An 18,414-nucleotide genomic window follows, 5' to 3' on the forward strand; every position below is an offset into this window, starting at 1 on the left:
GCTTTAAAAGAGTTTCAGAATTAGAGTTAGAGTTGCAGTACAGAAACAGTCACTTCCGGCCCTATGAGCCCACGCTGTGCAATTACACCCATGTGATCAATTAACTTACTAATCCACAAGTCTTTTCAGAATGTGCAAGGAAACTGGAGTACCCAAAGGAAACCCATGCAGTCACAGGGAGAACATACAAACTCCTTACAGACAATAGTGGATTTGAACCGAGGTCACTGGTCCTTCAATAGAAATACTCTAACTGCTGCATTACCACAATGCCGCTTTTAGGCAAAGATATCACAAACACAAAAACTAAAGCTAAAGTTAAAAAAAAATTGTTCGTCAAAACCAGGGCCCTCAAATTAGCAGTTTGTGTGAACATCATTCTATTTCCTTGAGAAACAAGCATTTCTTTTTTACTTTTGTTTTACTCCATCCAAGTTAAAAATAACCATCCTTCCCTCAAGATTTCAACAATCTTTAAATTCTTGGCATCCTCTGATAATATCTTTTTAGTTTGATTATTTTTGTTGTCAAAACTCAGACCTGAAGTTCAATCATATCAGAATATGTTTCTGCTCCAGTAATTACCAGTCAACACAAATTTTGCCAGTGAGAATGATCATTTAAGGGATGAACTGAAGGGGCTCTTTCTGTGCTGCATACATGCACAGAACTTCACAGATGCATAAATTTAGTACGTACTTTAAGTAGATGTGTGGCATATGATTCCAATTTTTGAAACAAATAAAATCGGTAATTATAGTTAAATAAAATCTTTTATATGTCTATCCCATATTCATGGTACATTATTCTTTATAACTGAAGTCATTAAAAGCAATACAAGTATGAATTCTATTTTAATGTATAACACCAAGAACTTTTGAGTTAAACAAGGGGAGATTTTTTAATGTAATTCCCAGATGACATCATTTAAGCAGGAATGCAAAATGATTTGTACCTCAATAAAAGATTAAAAGGTTAATTTACTGTTTTGTAACTACTGTCATACAGCAGATCTAATCGGAAATTTTTATAAATCAGTTTTAATTCCTCTTCCTACAGCATGGTTCAAAATACTTATTTAGTTTGCTGATACTTCAAAATTCTTCTTCCAAACAAGGGGAATGTAGAATTTAATTGTGCATTGTTTCTCAAGGAATGCTCATATATCACATTCAACATCAATGGGATGATTATAATACATCTCTACATGATGAAATGAAGTCCTATGTATTTTCATTTTTTAAACTAATTTATCTGTTTTATTTCTGAGGTTAAAATGCAAAGCTATAGTTTCTCCCTCACTCTAGTGATTGTAAGATGTTCAATCAAAATAATATTGTGAAACAAAAATATTCCATATCATTTATATTATTCTTAACTTAAACCAGCAGATCAATGATACAAATTTGAAACCACACACAGACCCAAAACGGCATAATCACAACACCATAATCACATTCTCTAAATTACCTCAATGTGAGGCTGTTAAATTAAATTTTGTGAATCTATTCAAATCAAAGTAATGCATGACGTTTTCAATAATTTGGAAAAGATTTAAAAGACAATAGATTGGTTTACTGCATATTATAAGGATATCTTTTTTTATACAGCATCTTATCTGCTGGAAATATCCATAAAAAGTATAATTCCCTGGTTAAGATTTTCACTGCTATGCTGTAGGTATTTCATGCTAGCAGTTCTGTAAGAGCAGTCTGTTCTGTTTTCAGGCTGTTTGGGATTGAGCTGCGATAAGGGCCTTTGTTGTTCAATTTAGGACTGTGGTGTCAACTAATCAGGATGGTAGAAATGGGAGAAGGTTCTAGAGAACGCTGGGTGGAGAGGATTTTCTTTGTGAGGGAACTGGTGTGGATTGAGGTCTTTCTGGCAGGAGCTGAGAGAAGACGGGGGAAGATGCACAAGGTGCTTTGTGCAGATGAATGGCGTCAAGGAGGAAGGACCAATACTCCCGTGGGAGCGCCCGTGTGTTCGAGATGGATTTCGAGCAACACTCGGAAGGTGGTGCGTGCTTTCATGCAGACCGTGAGTCCAACACGTGAGTTACAGACAACTTCGAGATGAGCTTCAACTTTTGTGCACATTTGTTTAATTATAAAGGGTCCTTTTTGTTTTTTTCCTTTTCTTTAATATCTCTTTGGTTAAGTTAATGTTCATAAATATACTTTCTTTATAACTGTATGGAGTGTATGATCTGTTATTTCTTGCTGACAGGCGATTGCGGTGGGGGGGGGAGCAGTAAATCACACAGCATTCACACAAACCAGGGTTTGGGTGGGCAAGACAGTCCAACCTCACGGATTTGACAGGACCATAGTCATATACACACTAGACATATGGAACCTGAGAAAGGTAGCTTCTTTGCCACAGAATCCAGTGGCTGTTAGTGAGGGGCTAACAAGCTGCATTTCCAGAGACACCCAGTAGAAAGGGGTTTCAATAGCATAAACATACAATGAATTATTGAAGGGAATTTATTAAACCATAAGACATAGGAGAAGAATTAGGTTATTCAACCCATCAAGTCTGCTCTGCCTTTTTGATCACGGTTGATTTATTTTCCCTCACAACCCCCATCTTACCTTCTCCTCTAACCTGATGGCATGAATACTGATTTCTACTTCTGGAAAAAAAAACCCTCTCCCTCTCCTATTTTACTATTCCTCACTCTGGCCCCTGGCCTTTTCTCACCTGGTTATCACCTCCCCCTGGATCTCCTCCACCTCCCTTTTTCCTATGGTCCACTCTCCTCTCCTATTAGATTCTTCTCCAGCCCTTTTCTTTTCCTACCCACCTGGCTTTACCTATCACCTTCTAGTGATTGTCCTTCTCCTCCCCCGCCCTTTTATTCTGTTGTCTTCACTCAAACAGTGACGGTTTATAAATTTCCACATATGCTGCCTGACTTGCAGAGTTCATGCAGCACTTTGTGAGTGTAGCCTTGGAACCTTTGCTGCCCTTACTAATCAACAACCTCTGCTTTAAAAATAACCATTTACTTGTCCTCCATAGCCACCTGTGGCAATGAATTCCAGAGATACAGCATCCTCTGGCTAAAGCAATTCCTCATTATCTCTTTTCTAAAGGAATGTCTTTGCATGCTGAGACCATGCTCTTTGGTCCTAGACACTCTATATTTTGATGGACCAATAATATGCTTATAGCTGTAGCTCTTCTTGCAGAAACTAAAAAAGAACACACTTTCCACAAAGGCTCTTCATTTTCAACTTCATATCATGTCCCATACATGAAAAAGAGTGGATCATATTTTCTAGGGCATATCTCCTTCCCCTATGTTGCTTTACTACTCCTTCCTGAGCCATTTGTAAAAAATCTCACTAAAATAAAAAAAACTAATGAGGTATGTCTTGCCTATTTAAGATGCTGATTGGTCAGAAAAATGTTTATGTGGTAGAGCAAAACAATTACCACTGAGGCCATTTGCTCCATCCTATCTATACCAGTCAAAAGAGGGCAATACACTCTAATCCAGAGCTAGATCATAACACTGTAGGCTTTGCCTGAATAACATATTTATATACCTTTAAAATGTAATATGCTTTTGCTACTACCATCTTTTCATTGCAAGTGAATTCCAAAATTCTACGTTTTGGAAGAAAAAAAATCTCCCCTTTGATGTTTGACCCCTTCACATAGAAAACAAGGTCTTTTCCATTTTAATCTGGGTTCCACGACTCAATTGTCCTCACTAGCCTCCCTTATTTCAAAGAAAATAACCTCAGCTATCTTAATTGCTCCTCGCAGCAAAAAAATGTTCAGTTTCAGCAACATCCTTGTAAATATACTTTAGAACCTTCCCAATGCACAACCTCCCTGTAACATGATGACCAGTACAATATGTAGTATTTAAACTGTGCCACAAATTGCCCTTATTTAGTTCTTCAATGTCTTGACTAATAAAGACGACCTTCTGTGTGTCTTTTTAAATCAGCTTTTCAATCTATCTTCATATCATCAAGGACCAAAGGATTAACATTCCAAGGTTTCCCCAGGACTCTCAGTATTCTACTTATTATACATTCCGTGTTTCAGTACTTTTTTACAAATGCATCATCTGACAATTCCCTGGAATAATTTTGTTTGCTATTGCTCTCTTCAAATGATAAGAAAATCCAAAATTTTGTTTTCCCTCAAACATTTTCTCACTGACAACCAATTTTTATACAATATGAAAACCTCCTTATTGTGTCTCCAAACATTGAAGTCCTTTTGCCTGATCATACTCTCCTTGTTATCCAAGAGTATTTGTAGAACATCTTCACTGTCAACTCCTGGAATTTTTTCTGAGTGCGTCCCACTGCTCTAACATCATCAGTCACAGGTTTGCTCATGGGCGAAATGGGCAAAACTACAAGTTAAACTCCATGAGAACTGAGTATGGAGTGTAAGTCAATGACAAGGTAATAAAGATTCCACTGATTGGCTGAATAGCCTGCCTTTTATTTTTCTGGGCAGTGAGGAAATGTTTCAACTTATGTAGGGCCCCAGCCTTATGATAAAGAAGAGTTTCCATGTGCCAAAAAGTATGACTGACAGCAAAATTGCAATAGTTTGTCTTTTGAATATACAAAATAAGCTAAAATAGTTATGGATAAAAAGGGCCAACCTTTTAAATAAGTCATAGTATAATATTATTTTAAATATCTCAGTTCACTGATTTATTTTCAAAATTGCCAAAATTGTCTTAAGTGGCTCCAGGTGAATGCACAGCTGTAGTTAAACTCGTATAAAGTTTGCTAACACATGTGCTTATGATTCAGAAAATCTAGCTTGAGGGTAGAACGTATTTCCCAGCAGTTGCAATTGACGTTGTTATAATCAGGAACATAAATAATATGCCAATTTTCAAGACAACAGTTTGTTTTTGAATTTGAATATATTTCATCCATGCATTGAGTTAAATTTTATACATATCCTAGTGAGATAATCAGCATCAGGCTTCCCACACTCAGAAAAAATGCACGACTCTCTAAGAGGTTATATTTACCTGTAATTACATAGAATTAAATTGTATTTACAGAAGAGGAGACTACTTGTATAAACTTGTATCTACTGTTGTTTATGCCCAACTGGTATTGCTGGATTTATTTGATACAAGCTTCCTTCCAGTTCTACAGTTGCAAGAAAAAGCTTGTGAACCTTTTGCAATCACCTGGTTTTCTGCATTGATTACTCATAAAATGTAGTCTTATCTTCATCTAAGTCACAGAAATAGACAAACCCAATCTAATAACACACAAACAATTGTACTTTTTATCATCAATAATGAGTACACCATTTAAACAATCACAGTCTAGGTTTAAAAAAGTATGGGAACCTCTGGGATAATGCCTTCTATAAAAACTATATGGAGTCAGATGTTCCAATCAGTGAATTGAGATTGGAGGTGTGGGTTGTAGATGTGTCCTGCCCTATAAAAAAGGATAAAGTCAGGTTACTGATAGAGCCTGCTCTTCTCAAGAAAGATCTGTTTATGTGCACCATGCAGAATTGTAGAGAAGCACGCAGTTGGAAAGGGCTGCAAAAGTATTTCTAAAGACCTGAGTGTTCATCAGTCCACAATAAGAGAAATTGTCTACAGATGGAAGAAATTCAATACTGTTGCTACTCTCCCTAGGAGTGGGCATCCTGCAACGATCACACCAAGAGCACAACGTGCAATACTGAAGGAGGTGAAAAAGAACCCAGGGTAACAGCAAAAGACCTGCAGAAATCTCCAGAACTTGCAGAAGTCTCTGTTCATGTGTCCACTATCAGGGAAACACTGAACAAGAATGGTGTTCATGGAAGGACACCATAGAGAAAACCACTGCTCTTGAAAAAAACATTGCTGCTCTTCTCAATTTTTCAGAAGACCACCTGGATAATCCACAACACTTCTGGGACAATGTTCTCTGGCCAGATGAGACAGAAGTTGAACTTTTTGGCAGAAATGCACATCGTTATGCTTAGAGGAAAAAGGGCACTGCACACCAACACCAAAGCTTCATCAAATCTGTGAAGCGTGGTAGAAAGAGCATCATGGTTTGGAGCTGCTTTGTTACCTCAGGGCCTGGACAGCTTGCAATCATTGAGGAAACAATGAATTCAAAATTGTATCAAGATATTTTACAGGAAAATGCCAGGGTAGCAGCCGTTACCTTAAAAGCTTAATTAAAGTTGGATGATGTAACAAGACAATGATTGGAAAGACAAGAGTAAATCAACAACAGAATGGTTGAAGAAAATTCGTGTTTTGGAATGGCCAAGTCAGAGTCCAGACCTTAGCCCAATTCAGATGCTGTGGCATGACCAGAAGATGGCTGTACATGCAAGGCATTCCAGAACCATTGATGAACTGAAGCGGTTTTGTATGGAGGATGATCCTCCTCGCTGTTGTGCTAGTCCGATCAGCTGCTACAGGAAATGTTTGGTGCTGTGACTGTGAATGATTAAACAATATGTTCATTGAAGACATGAAAAGTACAATTGTGTGTGTTATTAGCTTAAGCAGATTGTCTAAGTCATCTATGGTGACTTAGATGAAGATCGGACCACATTTTATAAGTAATTAATGCAGAAAAAGGGGTAATTGCAAAGGGTTCACAATTTTTTATTTTTGCAACTGTACTTAACTAACTTTCTTTGGAAAGCAATCTGCCTTAACCATTCCTGTAGGAGCAAGAATCAGATTGTTGATTGGTCAAAAGTCTATCAGAAAAGTGCTAAGGTTTTCAATCAAATGTGCAACAAGTTCACTTGGACTCATCGCCCATTCCTTACCATCAAGAAAAAAACATCTGTACATTTCTAGTGACACATCTCATTATGCTGGAGCTGTAGGATAAGGAGAACTGTGTACTTTGAAACTACATAAAATCAGATGTCCTTTAATTTCCCTTCCATGTTGCAAAATGTTTCATAAGTAGCAAGGACCCACCAAAAGTTTACATTAACTATCATTCATGGAGTACAAAAAGTTTTCAAGGGCTGGGCATAAATTACTCATACCAAAATTGCATCCAGCGCAGAAATCTAAAAGGCGCCTGGAGTTCAAACCTGTTAACTTTCTGTTTCATGTGCCTCAGTACCACACCATAAACTATGTACATTAACCAACTGACAACAGTGGAGGAACTCAGTGAATCAGACAGCATCAATGGAGGGAAATGAACAATCAATGTTTTGGGTTGAGATCCTTCATCTAGAAGGGTCTCCATTCAACCCAACTGCCTATTTCCCTCTATAGATGTTGTTCAATCTGCTAAGTCCTTCCAGTGTTTTATGTGTTGCTCCATATTTCAGCATCTGTGGTATTGTGTCTCCATTAAAGTTTGCCTTCTGGAAATTTTATAACTTAACACTGATATTTGATAAGATTTTGCAAAGCAGTTTGCAAAATAAGCACATGATATAGATTCACTAGATTATTTTAATCCAGATTTCAATAAAATCAAAGGTTAATGATGAACTTTTCATCAATTGAGGGAATATTTATGCAAGTGTTATACAATTTGTTGATCTAAAAGTGCAAGATTGTAAAATTTCTTCAATTCTTCAATCCTCAGGCTATTACATTCAGCTGTGTACAACAAATTTCTGGCAGGAGTATTAATTTGCAGCTGATACAATCTGGCTTATTGAGTGGCCGAGGGACAGAGTTTTACAGCCATATCTGTGGTCTGTTCATTTGTACATGCACTATGCTTTCCACCCACTCAGAAATTGTTTTAAGCAGAAGCATCTGCTTTTTCAGTTGACTAAGTTCTAGGTAACTCTAAGCAATGGTCAAGTAACAATGCATCCACTTTACGACTCCTTTCCCATATAGCTTAACATGTCATTGGCATTATACTCCATGATTTTGCCAAAATTATACAAAACTGCTCACGGGTTAGCTGGCAGAAATCCTGGGACTTTGAAAAAGGAAACAGACTTGCATTCATATATATGGTGCCTTTCCTGACTTAGCGGCATGGGAAGTGTCTGCCAATTTGTAGCTACTGTACTTCAGGATAGTTGTTAGGCATTGGAGCAACCAGAAAAAGTGAACAGTAACAAAGAAAAAAAATTGGAGATTTGTACTAAAACTGTTAAGGATAAATTCTAGTCCTGTTGAAGGGTCTCGGACCAAAACGTTGACTGTACTCTTTTCCATACTTTCTGCCTAGCCTGCTGTGTTCCTCCAGTATTTTGTGTGTGTTGCTTTGGATTTCCATCATCTGCAGATTTTCTCTTGTTTGTGGATGAATTCAGGGGTAGTTTAGAGGGAACAAAGCAAGGGAATGCCATGTTATTGGCTTAAGAAATAATGGTTTGGAGGAAGAGTATCCAAGTCCACAGGTAGTGTTCAGTAACAAAATGCTGAGACACAGATGCACAGATCAGATAGTGGAAGAGTCAGGGACAAAGGTGGTGCATACCCAAAGGTTGAAAAAATTACTTAGCCTGTAGTTAACTGGGAAATATGTATGTCTTAAAATCTGATCTTGTAATGTTGCTTTTCTTTTTCCAGCACTGTGCATTGGAAAATCATTGAAATAAAATGCAATAATGGTTTCTGGAACAAATTGCACCAAATCAAAATTGGGTCAGGCACTTCTAGCTGCAAATCATATTTGTTTAAATTACTAATTTTTCCTATTAGATGCAGACATAATAACATAATGTCTGATGCAATACATATTTCAGAATGTTAGCAGTCATTAGCTCACATTGCCTTGAACACTGGGCATTCAAAGCCTGAACACACTTTCACGTTGTTACCACTTTCCAGTTCGACAGAAGGGATTTCACCAAGCATATGGATTCAGTTTTTAAGTCACTTACCAGCATATCTTTGAACATTTTCTTATCACATCCAAATATCCATGAATGTACTGACCTCAGTCCTGTATCCACCCTCACCATCTGAGCTGAAGACTCTCACCTAACCTCTCCACTCATCAATCAACTGAACCACAAGCTCCAACTGTCACCACTCCAATGGTCCTGCACACTCTCAGCTTTCTAATGCACCCTTATTCTGGCTTATATATGACTCTAACCCTGAATTTATCCATGATTCATGGAATATAGAACACCGAAATCTACAGTACATTACAGGCCCTTTGGTCCATAATGTTGTGCCAACCATGTAACCTACTCTAGAAACTGCCTAGAATTACCCTACTGCATAGCCCTCCATTTTCTAAGTTTCATGTACTTATCTAAGTGACTCTTAAAAGACCCTATTGTATCTGCCTCCATGGCCGTCGCTGGCAATGCATTCCACGCACCCACCACTGTGTTGAAAACTTAGCCGTCATCCCCTCTGTACCGACTTCCGAGCACCTTAAAGCTATGCCCCCTCGTGTTAGACATTTCTGGGGAAAAGCCTCTGACTATCCACACAATCAATGCCCCTCATCATCTTATATACCTCTATCAGGTCACCTCTCATCCACCGTCACTCCAAGAAGAAAAGGCCAATTTCACTCAACCTATTCTAAGGCATGTTCTGTAATCCAGGCACAATCCTTGTAAATCTCCTCTGCACTCTCTCTATACTATCCACATTCTTTCTGTGGTGAGGTGACCAGAACTGAACACAGTACTCCATGTGGTGTCTGACCAAGGCTTGATATAGCTGTAGCATTACCTCACGGCTCTTGAACTCAGTCCCACTGTTAATGAATGCCAACATACCATACACCTTAACAACACTGTCAACTTGCACAGGTTCAGTGTCTATGACCCCAGGATCTCTGATCCTCCACAATGTCAGGAGTCTTACCATTAATACAAATTTGACCTACCAAAATGAGCCACTTCACCCTTATCTGGGTTGATTCATGCTCCTTTCCTGACAGCAGGGTTTCTTTCCCTGGACTAGTCCCAGATTTACTCATTTTCCATAGCGATCACTGCATTGATGCTAACTGAATGAAAGATCTTCCTTCCTTGTTGAGGAATTCTGCACCATCTGACCCTTGGGCTTCTGAGGCAGGTCCAGAACAAGTCAGTCATTGATCAGTACTATACACCACCCAATTAATGTGGCAGTGGAGATGCTGATGAATGGCAAGGCTTAAATCTAGGTTAGTTCCCCAAATTACACAAGGATTTTTACTGAGAACTGTCCATAAGCCAAAAATATCAGTTTTCTACATACTTTTGCTACAATTTTTCATTTCACTGAATAAACTCCCTAATGTTAACCACAATTAAACTAATGGAAGTTTACTGTATCCACTCATCGATGAATACCATGAAACTATTGCATGAAGTTGGATTTTCATAAGTCAGGTGAGGTACTTATGAGTACATTCACTACAGGTTCCTTCTGTTTTAAATTTCAGAAACATTTGTAAAAATTATTTCCTGATATATAGGTGTTACTGGAAAGAGGACTGAATGCACATTTCTAATTGTCCTGATTATAGGTATGAGGTACTGCCAGGATTCCCTGACTTGAAGGAAGATAATCCTAATGGTGTTCAACTTTTTGTGTACAGTATTTATTGCTTAGGAGCTATGAGGTGACGCTGTAGTTTTAAATCAGAATAGTATGTGATTTGATGTAGCGGAAGGCGATGGTGATCCCATACATTACATATTATCCTTCCAGATTGAGTTATAGGTTGCTGGTGAAGGAGGAGTTGAAAGCTTGGGATTCTGGTTGTGGAATTAATTATCTGAGCTGCAGCTATCAGGTTTCTTGTGCATTGTTTAGGCTGCATGCACCCATGTACGTGACAAGTACTCCATAATCTTCCCCAAATACTCTTAGGTGGCTAAAACTGGGTTTGATATCAGGAGAGACTTTAACACCTAACCTGTGCTTTAGTCCCATAATCTGTGTGATGGTCCAATTAAGTTTTATTTAATCCTGGGCAAGGTTGGCATTTATTGTCTATCCTTTAACATACTCTGAGTTTGCCAAATCATTTCAGAAGATAGTTAATTAACCATACTGATGAGTCTTGAAACACATTTATGTGATATTGCTTAATAACATCCAATTTCATTCCTTGATATATATCAGTGGAAAATGTCTCAGCTTCCTAAAAGATGGATTAACAAGCTCTAGCTTGTTTTCAGATATATTGATTAAAAACCTCAAATTTATATTCAGGTTTTTAAATCAATATATTATATTGAGGATTATACTGCTGCATGTTAGAAAATAACTCTCCTCAAATTGGAGCATCAGGAAAAACATTAGCTACAGGTTTTGCCATTTGAATGACAACAGCTCTATTACCATCCACTAATGAAAGTGCTGGGAATACTGTCAAATGAAGTACTGTTTTTGAAATTCAGAGATTTAATAGCAATTTGCTACTGTGTATGGCTGCATCGTCACAGAAATATGCACATTACCTCACTCTCTTATTAGCTCACAACGTTGTGCAATTATAATGCCAACTGTAGTTCAGAAACACTATGCAAACGTACCTGAATAATATTTTTGGTCAATATCTTAACATTCCCGTAGGTAAAAGAAAAATTGATGCATTCCCTCACTTACTTATGAGTTAATTAACCTACAAAGAGTGGTTTGAACTTTTGTTTTAACTATTTAGTTTTATATGCTAGTTTTGATCAGTGCCTTGGCCTTAGTCATTTTTACCATTTCTCTATTTATCTTCCAACCACTGTAAGATTAGAAGTGGGGATACCTGCTGATGATTGCACCATATTTAATTCAATGGACAACTGTTCAGCTGAGAAATGACAAGTACTATTTGTACCATAAGTACCAGGTCATGAATTTTTTTCTCTACCAAGAATGTTACTGCTTACTCAAGACACTCACTCTATAGAGTACACATGTCCAGATTTTTAAACACAATATCTATTCTAGTATTGAGGTTACATTCTATATCCCTTCTTAATACAGACGATGTTTCAAACTGTCACTGCTTATAGAAACGACTTTCAAGCAACATCCAAAATTCTGCACTATGCTGTAAGTGTTTTATAGAGGCCAAGTTTGTTATAGTTAGGGGAGATAGTGGGGATCAGCTCCCACTGCATACTGAATGCTTCCAATGGCGTGTCTCACAAATAGCCTCTGACAGCTAAGTAGACCTCTTGGCCTTCAAGTAAGACTTAGCTACTGAGCCCAGCAGAACCATTTCTATTGATAGAAAAAATGGGCAAAGGTGGGTTACTGGCACCTTAAGACCAGTTGCTTCAGACAGATGGGGCTTGTCAGCTGTGGTTGGCAGCTCATCCAGGAGAAAGAAAACTCTCATCTCAAACCTCCACTCTCTTGTGGCGATACCCACTCGTGGGAATGGCTTCGGGAGTAAACCCTGAGGAAAAATTCAGAGCTCAAGTCCCTAAGACTTCCATATATCAGACTTCCAATATAACTCGGAGTCCTGCCATGTGCAGAAGTTCGCTGATGACACGGCCATAGTGGGGTGTGTCAGGAATGGACAGGAGGAGGAGTATAGGAAACTGATACAGGACTTTGTGATATGGTGCAACTCAAACTACCTGCGTCTCAATATCACCAAGACCAAGGAGATGGTGGTGGACTTTAGGAGATCTAGGCCTCATATGGAGCCAGTGATCATTAATGGAGAATGTGTGGAGCAGGTTAAGACCTACAAGTATCTGGGAGTACAGTTAGACGAGAAGCTAGACTGGACTGCCAACACAGATGCCTTGTGCAGGAAGGCACAGAGTCGACTGTACTTCCTAAGAAGGTTGGCGTCATTCAATGTCTGTAGTGAGATGCTGAAGATGTTCTATAGGTCAGTTGTGGAGAGCGCCCTCTTGTCTTAATAAGCTGGTAAGGAAGGCGGGCTCTGTCGTGGGCAAAGTACTGGAGAGTTTAACATCGGTAGCTGAGCGAAGGGCGCTGAGTAGGCTACGGTCAATTATGGATAACTCTGAACATCCTCTACATAGCACCATCCAGAGACAGAGAAGCAGTTTCAGCGACAGGTTACTATCGGTGCAATGCTCCTCAGACAGGATGAAGAGGTCAATACTCCCCAATGCCATTAGGCTTTACAATTCTACCGCCAGGACTTAGAACTTTTTAAAAGCTATTATTAATGCTTTTTGAGATAGTGATTTAGATGCATATCATATTTTTTTTACTGAGTTAAGTATTGTATGTAATTAGTTTTGCTACAACAAGTGTATGGGACATTGGAAAAAAGTTGAATTTCCCCATGGGGATGAATAAAGTATCTATCTATCTATCTATCTATCTATGGCAGTCTTACGTTGAGTTCAACCTTGACTGGCAACTCCAGTGACACTGCTGGTGCAAAACTTTATCGGTCTCTGCTGTTCCTTTGGATTTATCAGCTGCATGGAGAGGGGATGCCTGTTACATGAGCAAAAGCTTGCTTTCTATATCGTACTGTGCTGGCCTGTGCATCATATAGCCAGCTGGGATGCAATATCCATGGTTGCCCTCAAACAACAAAGGGCCTCACAGAGGCTATAACTGATATTAGCCTCAATTCATGAGAAATACCAGCATTCTCAAATTACAAGCTTTAGTAAGCATAAAATGGTGCAGCAATTTATAAATTGCCAAAGACACAGGGCTGATGTATTTAATGAAGAATCAATCCTCCCTGATAGTATTTATCTATACACTTAAAGTGATTCTACTCATGACAAGTTCCAAGTGATGCAAGGAATTGTAAAAGGCACAGGAGAAGAGGAAGAATAAATATCCACATACTCATCCACATATATTCCATGCCAGCTATACTGCACATCACTTCATGAAAATGTCATCAGCGGCAATCAGTTAATTGAATGAGTCAAAGTTTAGATTAATGCATGCCATTTCTGCTTAAACTTGCAAATATGTGCTTATTTTAGTTTCCTTTGAAATTTTTATTGTAATAAACCTCTTATTGGTAAGTTGTAAAGTATTTATGTGAATGTTAGATCATTATTTGGTTATGGAAAACAATGCTGAGGAACTCAATTCCATTGCTTCATTCTTTACTTTCCATGTAACAAGTGATGACAGTGTAATGTATAGTTGCAGCATTTGTGCAAACAATGCTTGGTGATAAATGTGAACAAACATGTACATGGGACCCTCAATAATGTATACATATGTGACAACTCCTACAGATTCTGTACTAACAGCCATTTTTATTTTGTGTTACTTGATTTAGATACAAGTAAAATCCAGCTGTAAAAATGTAACATTAAATTCCAGTCAACGTTCATGTCAAGTGAATAATGTGCAGCACAATAACCCTCTAAATTATGTGTTTCGTACCCTGTCAAATGGATAACAATCTGTTTTTCCTACCCTGCATCTGCTACATTAAATCCTTCAGGAAATATTTGTAGTGCTGCAATATTTTTTGAGAGCCTAGCTACAGAAAGGGTTGGTTAAATAGGTACAAAGGAGGCCTTTATTACCTTGCCAAAACAAAACAGCATAAAAAAGAAAATATGATGCAAAGTGCATTTATTGCCAGTCAAGCACATTAACACTATTCAGCTTATTTTGCTAGAGGGAAAATTAGGATATCCTGCAAGAAATGTAACCAGCAGGTTTTGATACATTCTTCATTTTATATTTCTTTAAACAGACTTAATGAATAGTTTTTTTAAAAGAAGCAAAACTGGCAGCTTTTCACTCATGTGTGCTATTTTGTGCAAATTAAAATGAAACAGTAAACACTGAAACTGAACTGCGGGAAGGTCTGCACCTCAAAGGGAAAGAAAGTGCAATGTTTCAGGCAGGAGTAATCATTCTTTTTAATTTTTAAGATTTTATTTTCTTTGGCTTTTTAGATTAATCTAGTAGCGCTCATTTTACTTAGGGCTCCAGTATTATCTAACACTTTAACCGTTAGTCAATCATACACAAAATACAACATACAGAAACAATTTAGTTAGCTCCTAAATTACCTCCAATTTTGAAATGAAAACCATTTTACAAGTTGTGCCAGGATTCTGTATTTAAAATGATGTAATTTTAAATGCTTTTCTGCTACTTTTCATTAAGAAATTCTGCTTAAAATCTTGGCATTTGTAACTGCCTACATGTTGGATTGAATTAATTTTCTTTTCTCCTTTGAAAAGTAACAGAGCTACAGAGCTATTATTGATATAACAAGGCACTCCTCCCGACTCAATCAGATTTGAAACTCAGCTTCTTAGTAAATCACTAAAACATGTATGTTAAATATAACCGAGACTATGTTCCCTGATTCTCAAGGTGACATGACAACATAAAAAAGCTCTAATAAAATGACAAATATGGCATCTCAGCTGAATGCCATCTTATTGAATGATCCTTCAGAAACATAAATTTACTCCTTAAAGGGATGTCAGCAGAGAACTGCAATACCTAAATGCAGCTTTTAAACCTGTATATGGAAGGAACAAGAACATAGTTTCTCATACCTAATAAAAACAAGCATTTTCCCTATACTTCACAATTCACTGACCATGCACAATTTTCAGAATGGTGAAACCTTAACAAGATGTCCATTTTGTCGTCATTTTCAAAATACCTCCTCCACCATCACTCCTCCCTATGAATATTTCCTTTCTATTGTCTCTTTACCCTAAAGTTCATTTTCATTTCCTATCTCCCTCCTTCCGTCATTCTACTCATTCATTCTCTTCCTATCCCTCTAATTGGCCCTTGCTTTTTATCCAAACTAAGACTATTATGTGGAATGATGGATTTTCTTAAGAATCTAATTCCCTTATTTCTTACAAGGTAAATTATTTTAAATACTTATAAAATGAGCTAATTTACTTAATTTCATATATCAACTAATTCTCCATCATTTAAAAATTAACACATTCCCCTCAATGCTAAAAATCCCATTCTTTAACCACATGTTGGGTTTTTTGCAATTAAGTTGATCTGTAGTGGGCTTGGAGGATAATTGCTCATTAGGTTACTGAAATCATCATTCATTTAGAATGAGGAAGTCTGCAACTATTTTAGATACTGAATTGTGTCCATCTAAAGCTGATTTAATTTCCAGTGATTGGTGAAGCTTCAGATTACATTGTGATTCAAGTAAAGTGCAATTTTCAATTTATTCCAGCTTGAGCTTTTCTTCTCTAAACTCTACAATTCTATATACTCATGTACTTAACTCTCTCTTTTATCCCCTTGAATAACATCCTAAGCTGGAAATCGCCTTGGCATTAATTAAAGGAAGTCTCTTAAGAATTAGGAGCAGAATTAGGCCATTTAGCCCATCAAGTCTGTGCTGTTCTGAAACAGAGCCATTCAGTTATGACTGATTAATTTTTCAGCCCTATGATCCAACATTCTCCCTGTAACCCTCAACTCCCTTATCAATCAAGAACCTATCAACCTCTGCCTTAAATACGCCCTTGGTCTTCACAGCACTCTGTGGCCAAATTCCCCACCTCCCACCTACTGGTTGTTCAGCACAAAGCCAAGAGTGGAACCACTCTGCTCATTTCTCAATACAGCACTATTTTTGCTCATCCACGTCCTTCAGAAGCTTAGCAGCTATATTCTTCCAGTGCCATTTTCATTTTATAATGAAGGGTTAATGTGTATTTGGATCAGAATGTATGTTTAGCTATAGGAAAGTGGCAAACATTTTTTGCAATAATATTTAAACATTCCGCATATCTGGTAAAAGGTAACAACTCACTCACACTTGTGAACGAAATGGCTAAGTTGACCAATCTTTTCAGAAACAAAGGCGCATGGATCAAATACTGTAATCATAGCCATTTCCGAGTGGTTTTGTTTTGGTAAATGGAATAAATAACACCAGAAGATTAGAGTCATAAATCGGTGCATAAAGAAGCTCCCTCTTACATTTGTTACTTGTGTATGAATACATGATGTGGGAACCACAATTCTATATGTGATACCAAGACATGCCAAAACAAGATATCTGTTTGATTTTTTAAAATATATCTGAACCAAAGTAGTGGATAGAGTGAAAAGTCTTACCTCGTAACCAAACTGCAATTCATCTGATGTCAACATGATGATATCATCATCAATTGCCAGAACAGCTTCCGTTTCAATTTCATCATAAGGAAAGAATCTGTTACTCAACTTGTTTTCTTTAGTCCTAACAACTTTGAGAGGTACTCCAATCTTGGGCCATGCTGACTCTGGAAGAAAAGTTAATGTTGTTACTGTAGTTTCTCATATAAATGTAAAACAAATTACCCATCTCTTTTTGCAATATGGGCATAATCATCCCTCCCACCATTCCATAAGCCAGCAAGAAAAGGAGCAGAATTAGGCAATTCAACCCATCAAGTCTGTTCTACCAGTTCATTAATTATTCTCCCTTACAAGCCCACTATCCTGCCTTCTCACTGCAACCTTTGATGTCTTTACTCCATTTTAAATATACCCAATGACTCTGCCTCCATAGCTGTCTGTGGCAATGAATTCCACAGATTCACCACCCTCTGGTTAAAGAAATTACTCTTCATCTCTGCTCTAAAGTGATGTCCTCATATCCAGAGGATGTTCCTCTGATCCTAGCCTCCCCCACTATAGGGAAAATGCTCTCCACACCCACTCTGTCTAGGCCTTTCAATATTTGATACGTTTCAATGAGATCCTATCTCATTCTTTTAAACATGCCTAGAGTCATCAAATGCTATTCATACATAAACTATTTCATTCCTGGGATAATTTTTGTGAACCTCCTCTGAACTCCCTCCAATGCCAGCATATCCTTTCTTGGTCAAGGGGCCCAAAACCACTAGTAATACTCCAAGAGCTGTCTGCACAATGACTTATAAAGTGCTCTTATATCTTAGTCCTCTTAAAATGAATGCTCATTGCATTTGCCTTCCTCATCACCGACTCAAGTTGCAAGTTAACCTGTGGGGAATCCTGAACAAAGACTCGCAGATTACTTTGCACCTCTGATTGCTGACATTTCTCCCCATTGAGAAAATAGTCTATGCCTTTAATCTTTCTACCAAAGTGCATAACAGCACACTTCCCTACACGATATACCATCTGCCACTTCTTTGCCCATACTCCTAATCTGTTCAAGCCCCTTTGCAGACTCCCTGCTTCCTCAACACCACCTGTCCTTCCATCTTTCATTGTATCATCTGCAAACTGGGGCACAAAGCCGTCATTTCCATCATTCAAGTCACCGATTTTTAATGTGAAACAACGGTAGTTCCAACACCAATCCCTGTGGAATACTACCAGACACCAGCAGGCAACCAGAAAAGGCCCTTTTTATTCCCACTCTTATTCCTCTCTGTGCATTCAAAATGGTAACTTCAGCACATAAATTAAAACCTTGGTGATTCTTGCTCTGATGCCCATAAACACCAGTGAATGTAAATAAAAATTTTCTGAAGGGACTGCACCTCTTTAGTTTGGACACAAGTGGCAACTACTGTACAGTTTACCTTCAAGTTCTA

General features: G+C 37.9%; 1 protein-coding gene across 5 annotated transcripts in view; it reads right to left on the bottom strand.

Annotated features, from left to right (window-relative positions):
* Positions 1-18,414, bottom strand: part of ext2 (exostosin glycosyltransferase 2) — a 155,360-nt gene that overhangs the window by 12,543 nt on the left and 124,403 nt on the right. For all 5 annotated transcript variants that reach the window (XM_073049688.1, XM_073049691.1, XM_073049689.1 and 2 more), the window contains one exon: positions 16,961-17,127. In XM_073049688.1, the coding sequence (XP_072905789.1) occupies positions 16,961-17,127 (167 nt within the window). The remainder of the gene's footprint in view (positions 1-16,960; positions 17,128-18,414) is intronic.

This window comes from Hemitrygon akajei, chromosome 6 (assembly GCF_048418815.1).
Source record: "Hemitrygon akajei chromosome 6, sHemAka1.3, whole genome shotgun sequence".
NCBI lineage: Eukaryota > Metazoa > Chordata > Chondrichthyes > Myliobatiformes > Dasyatidae > Hemitrygon > Hemitrygon akajei.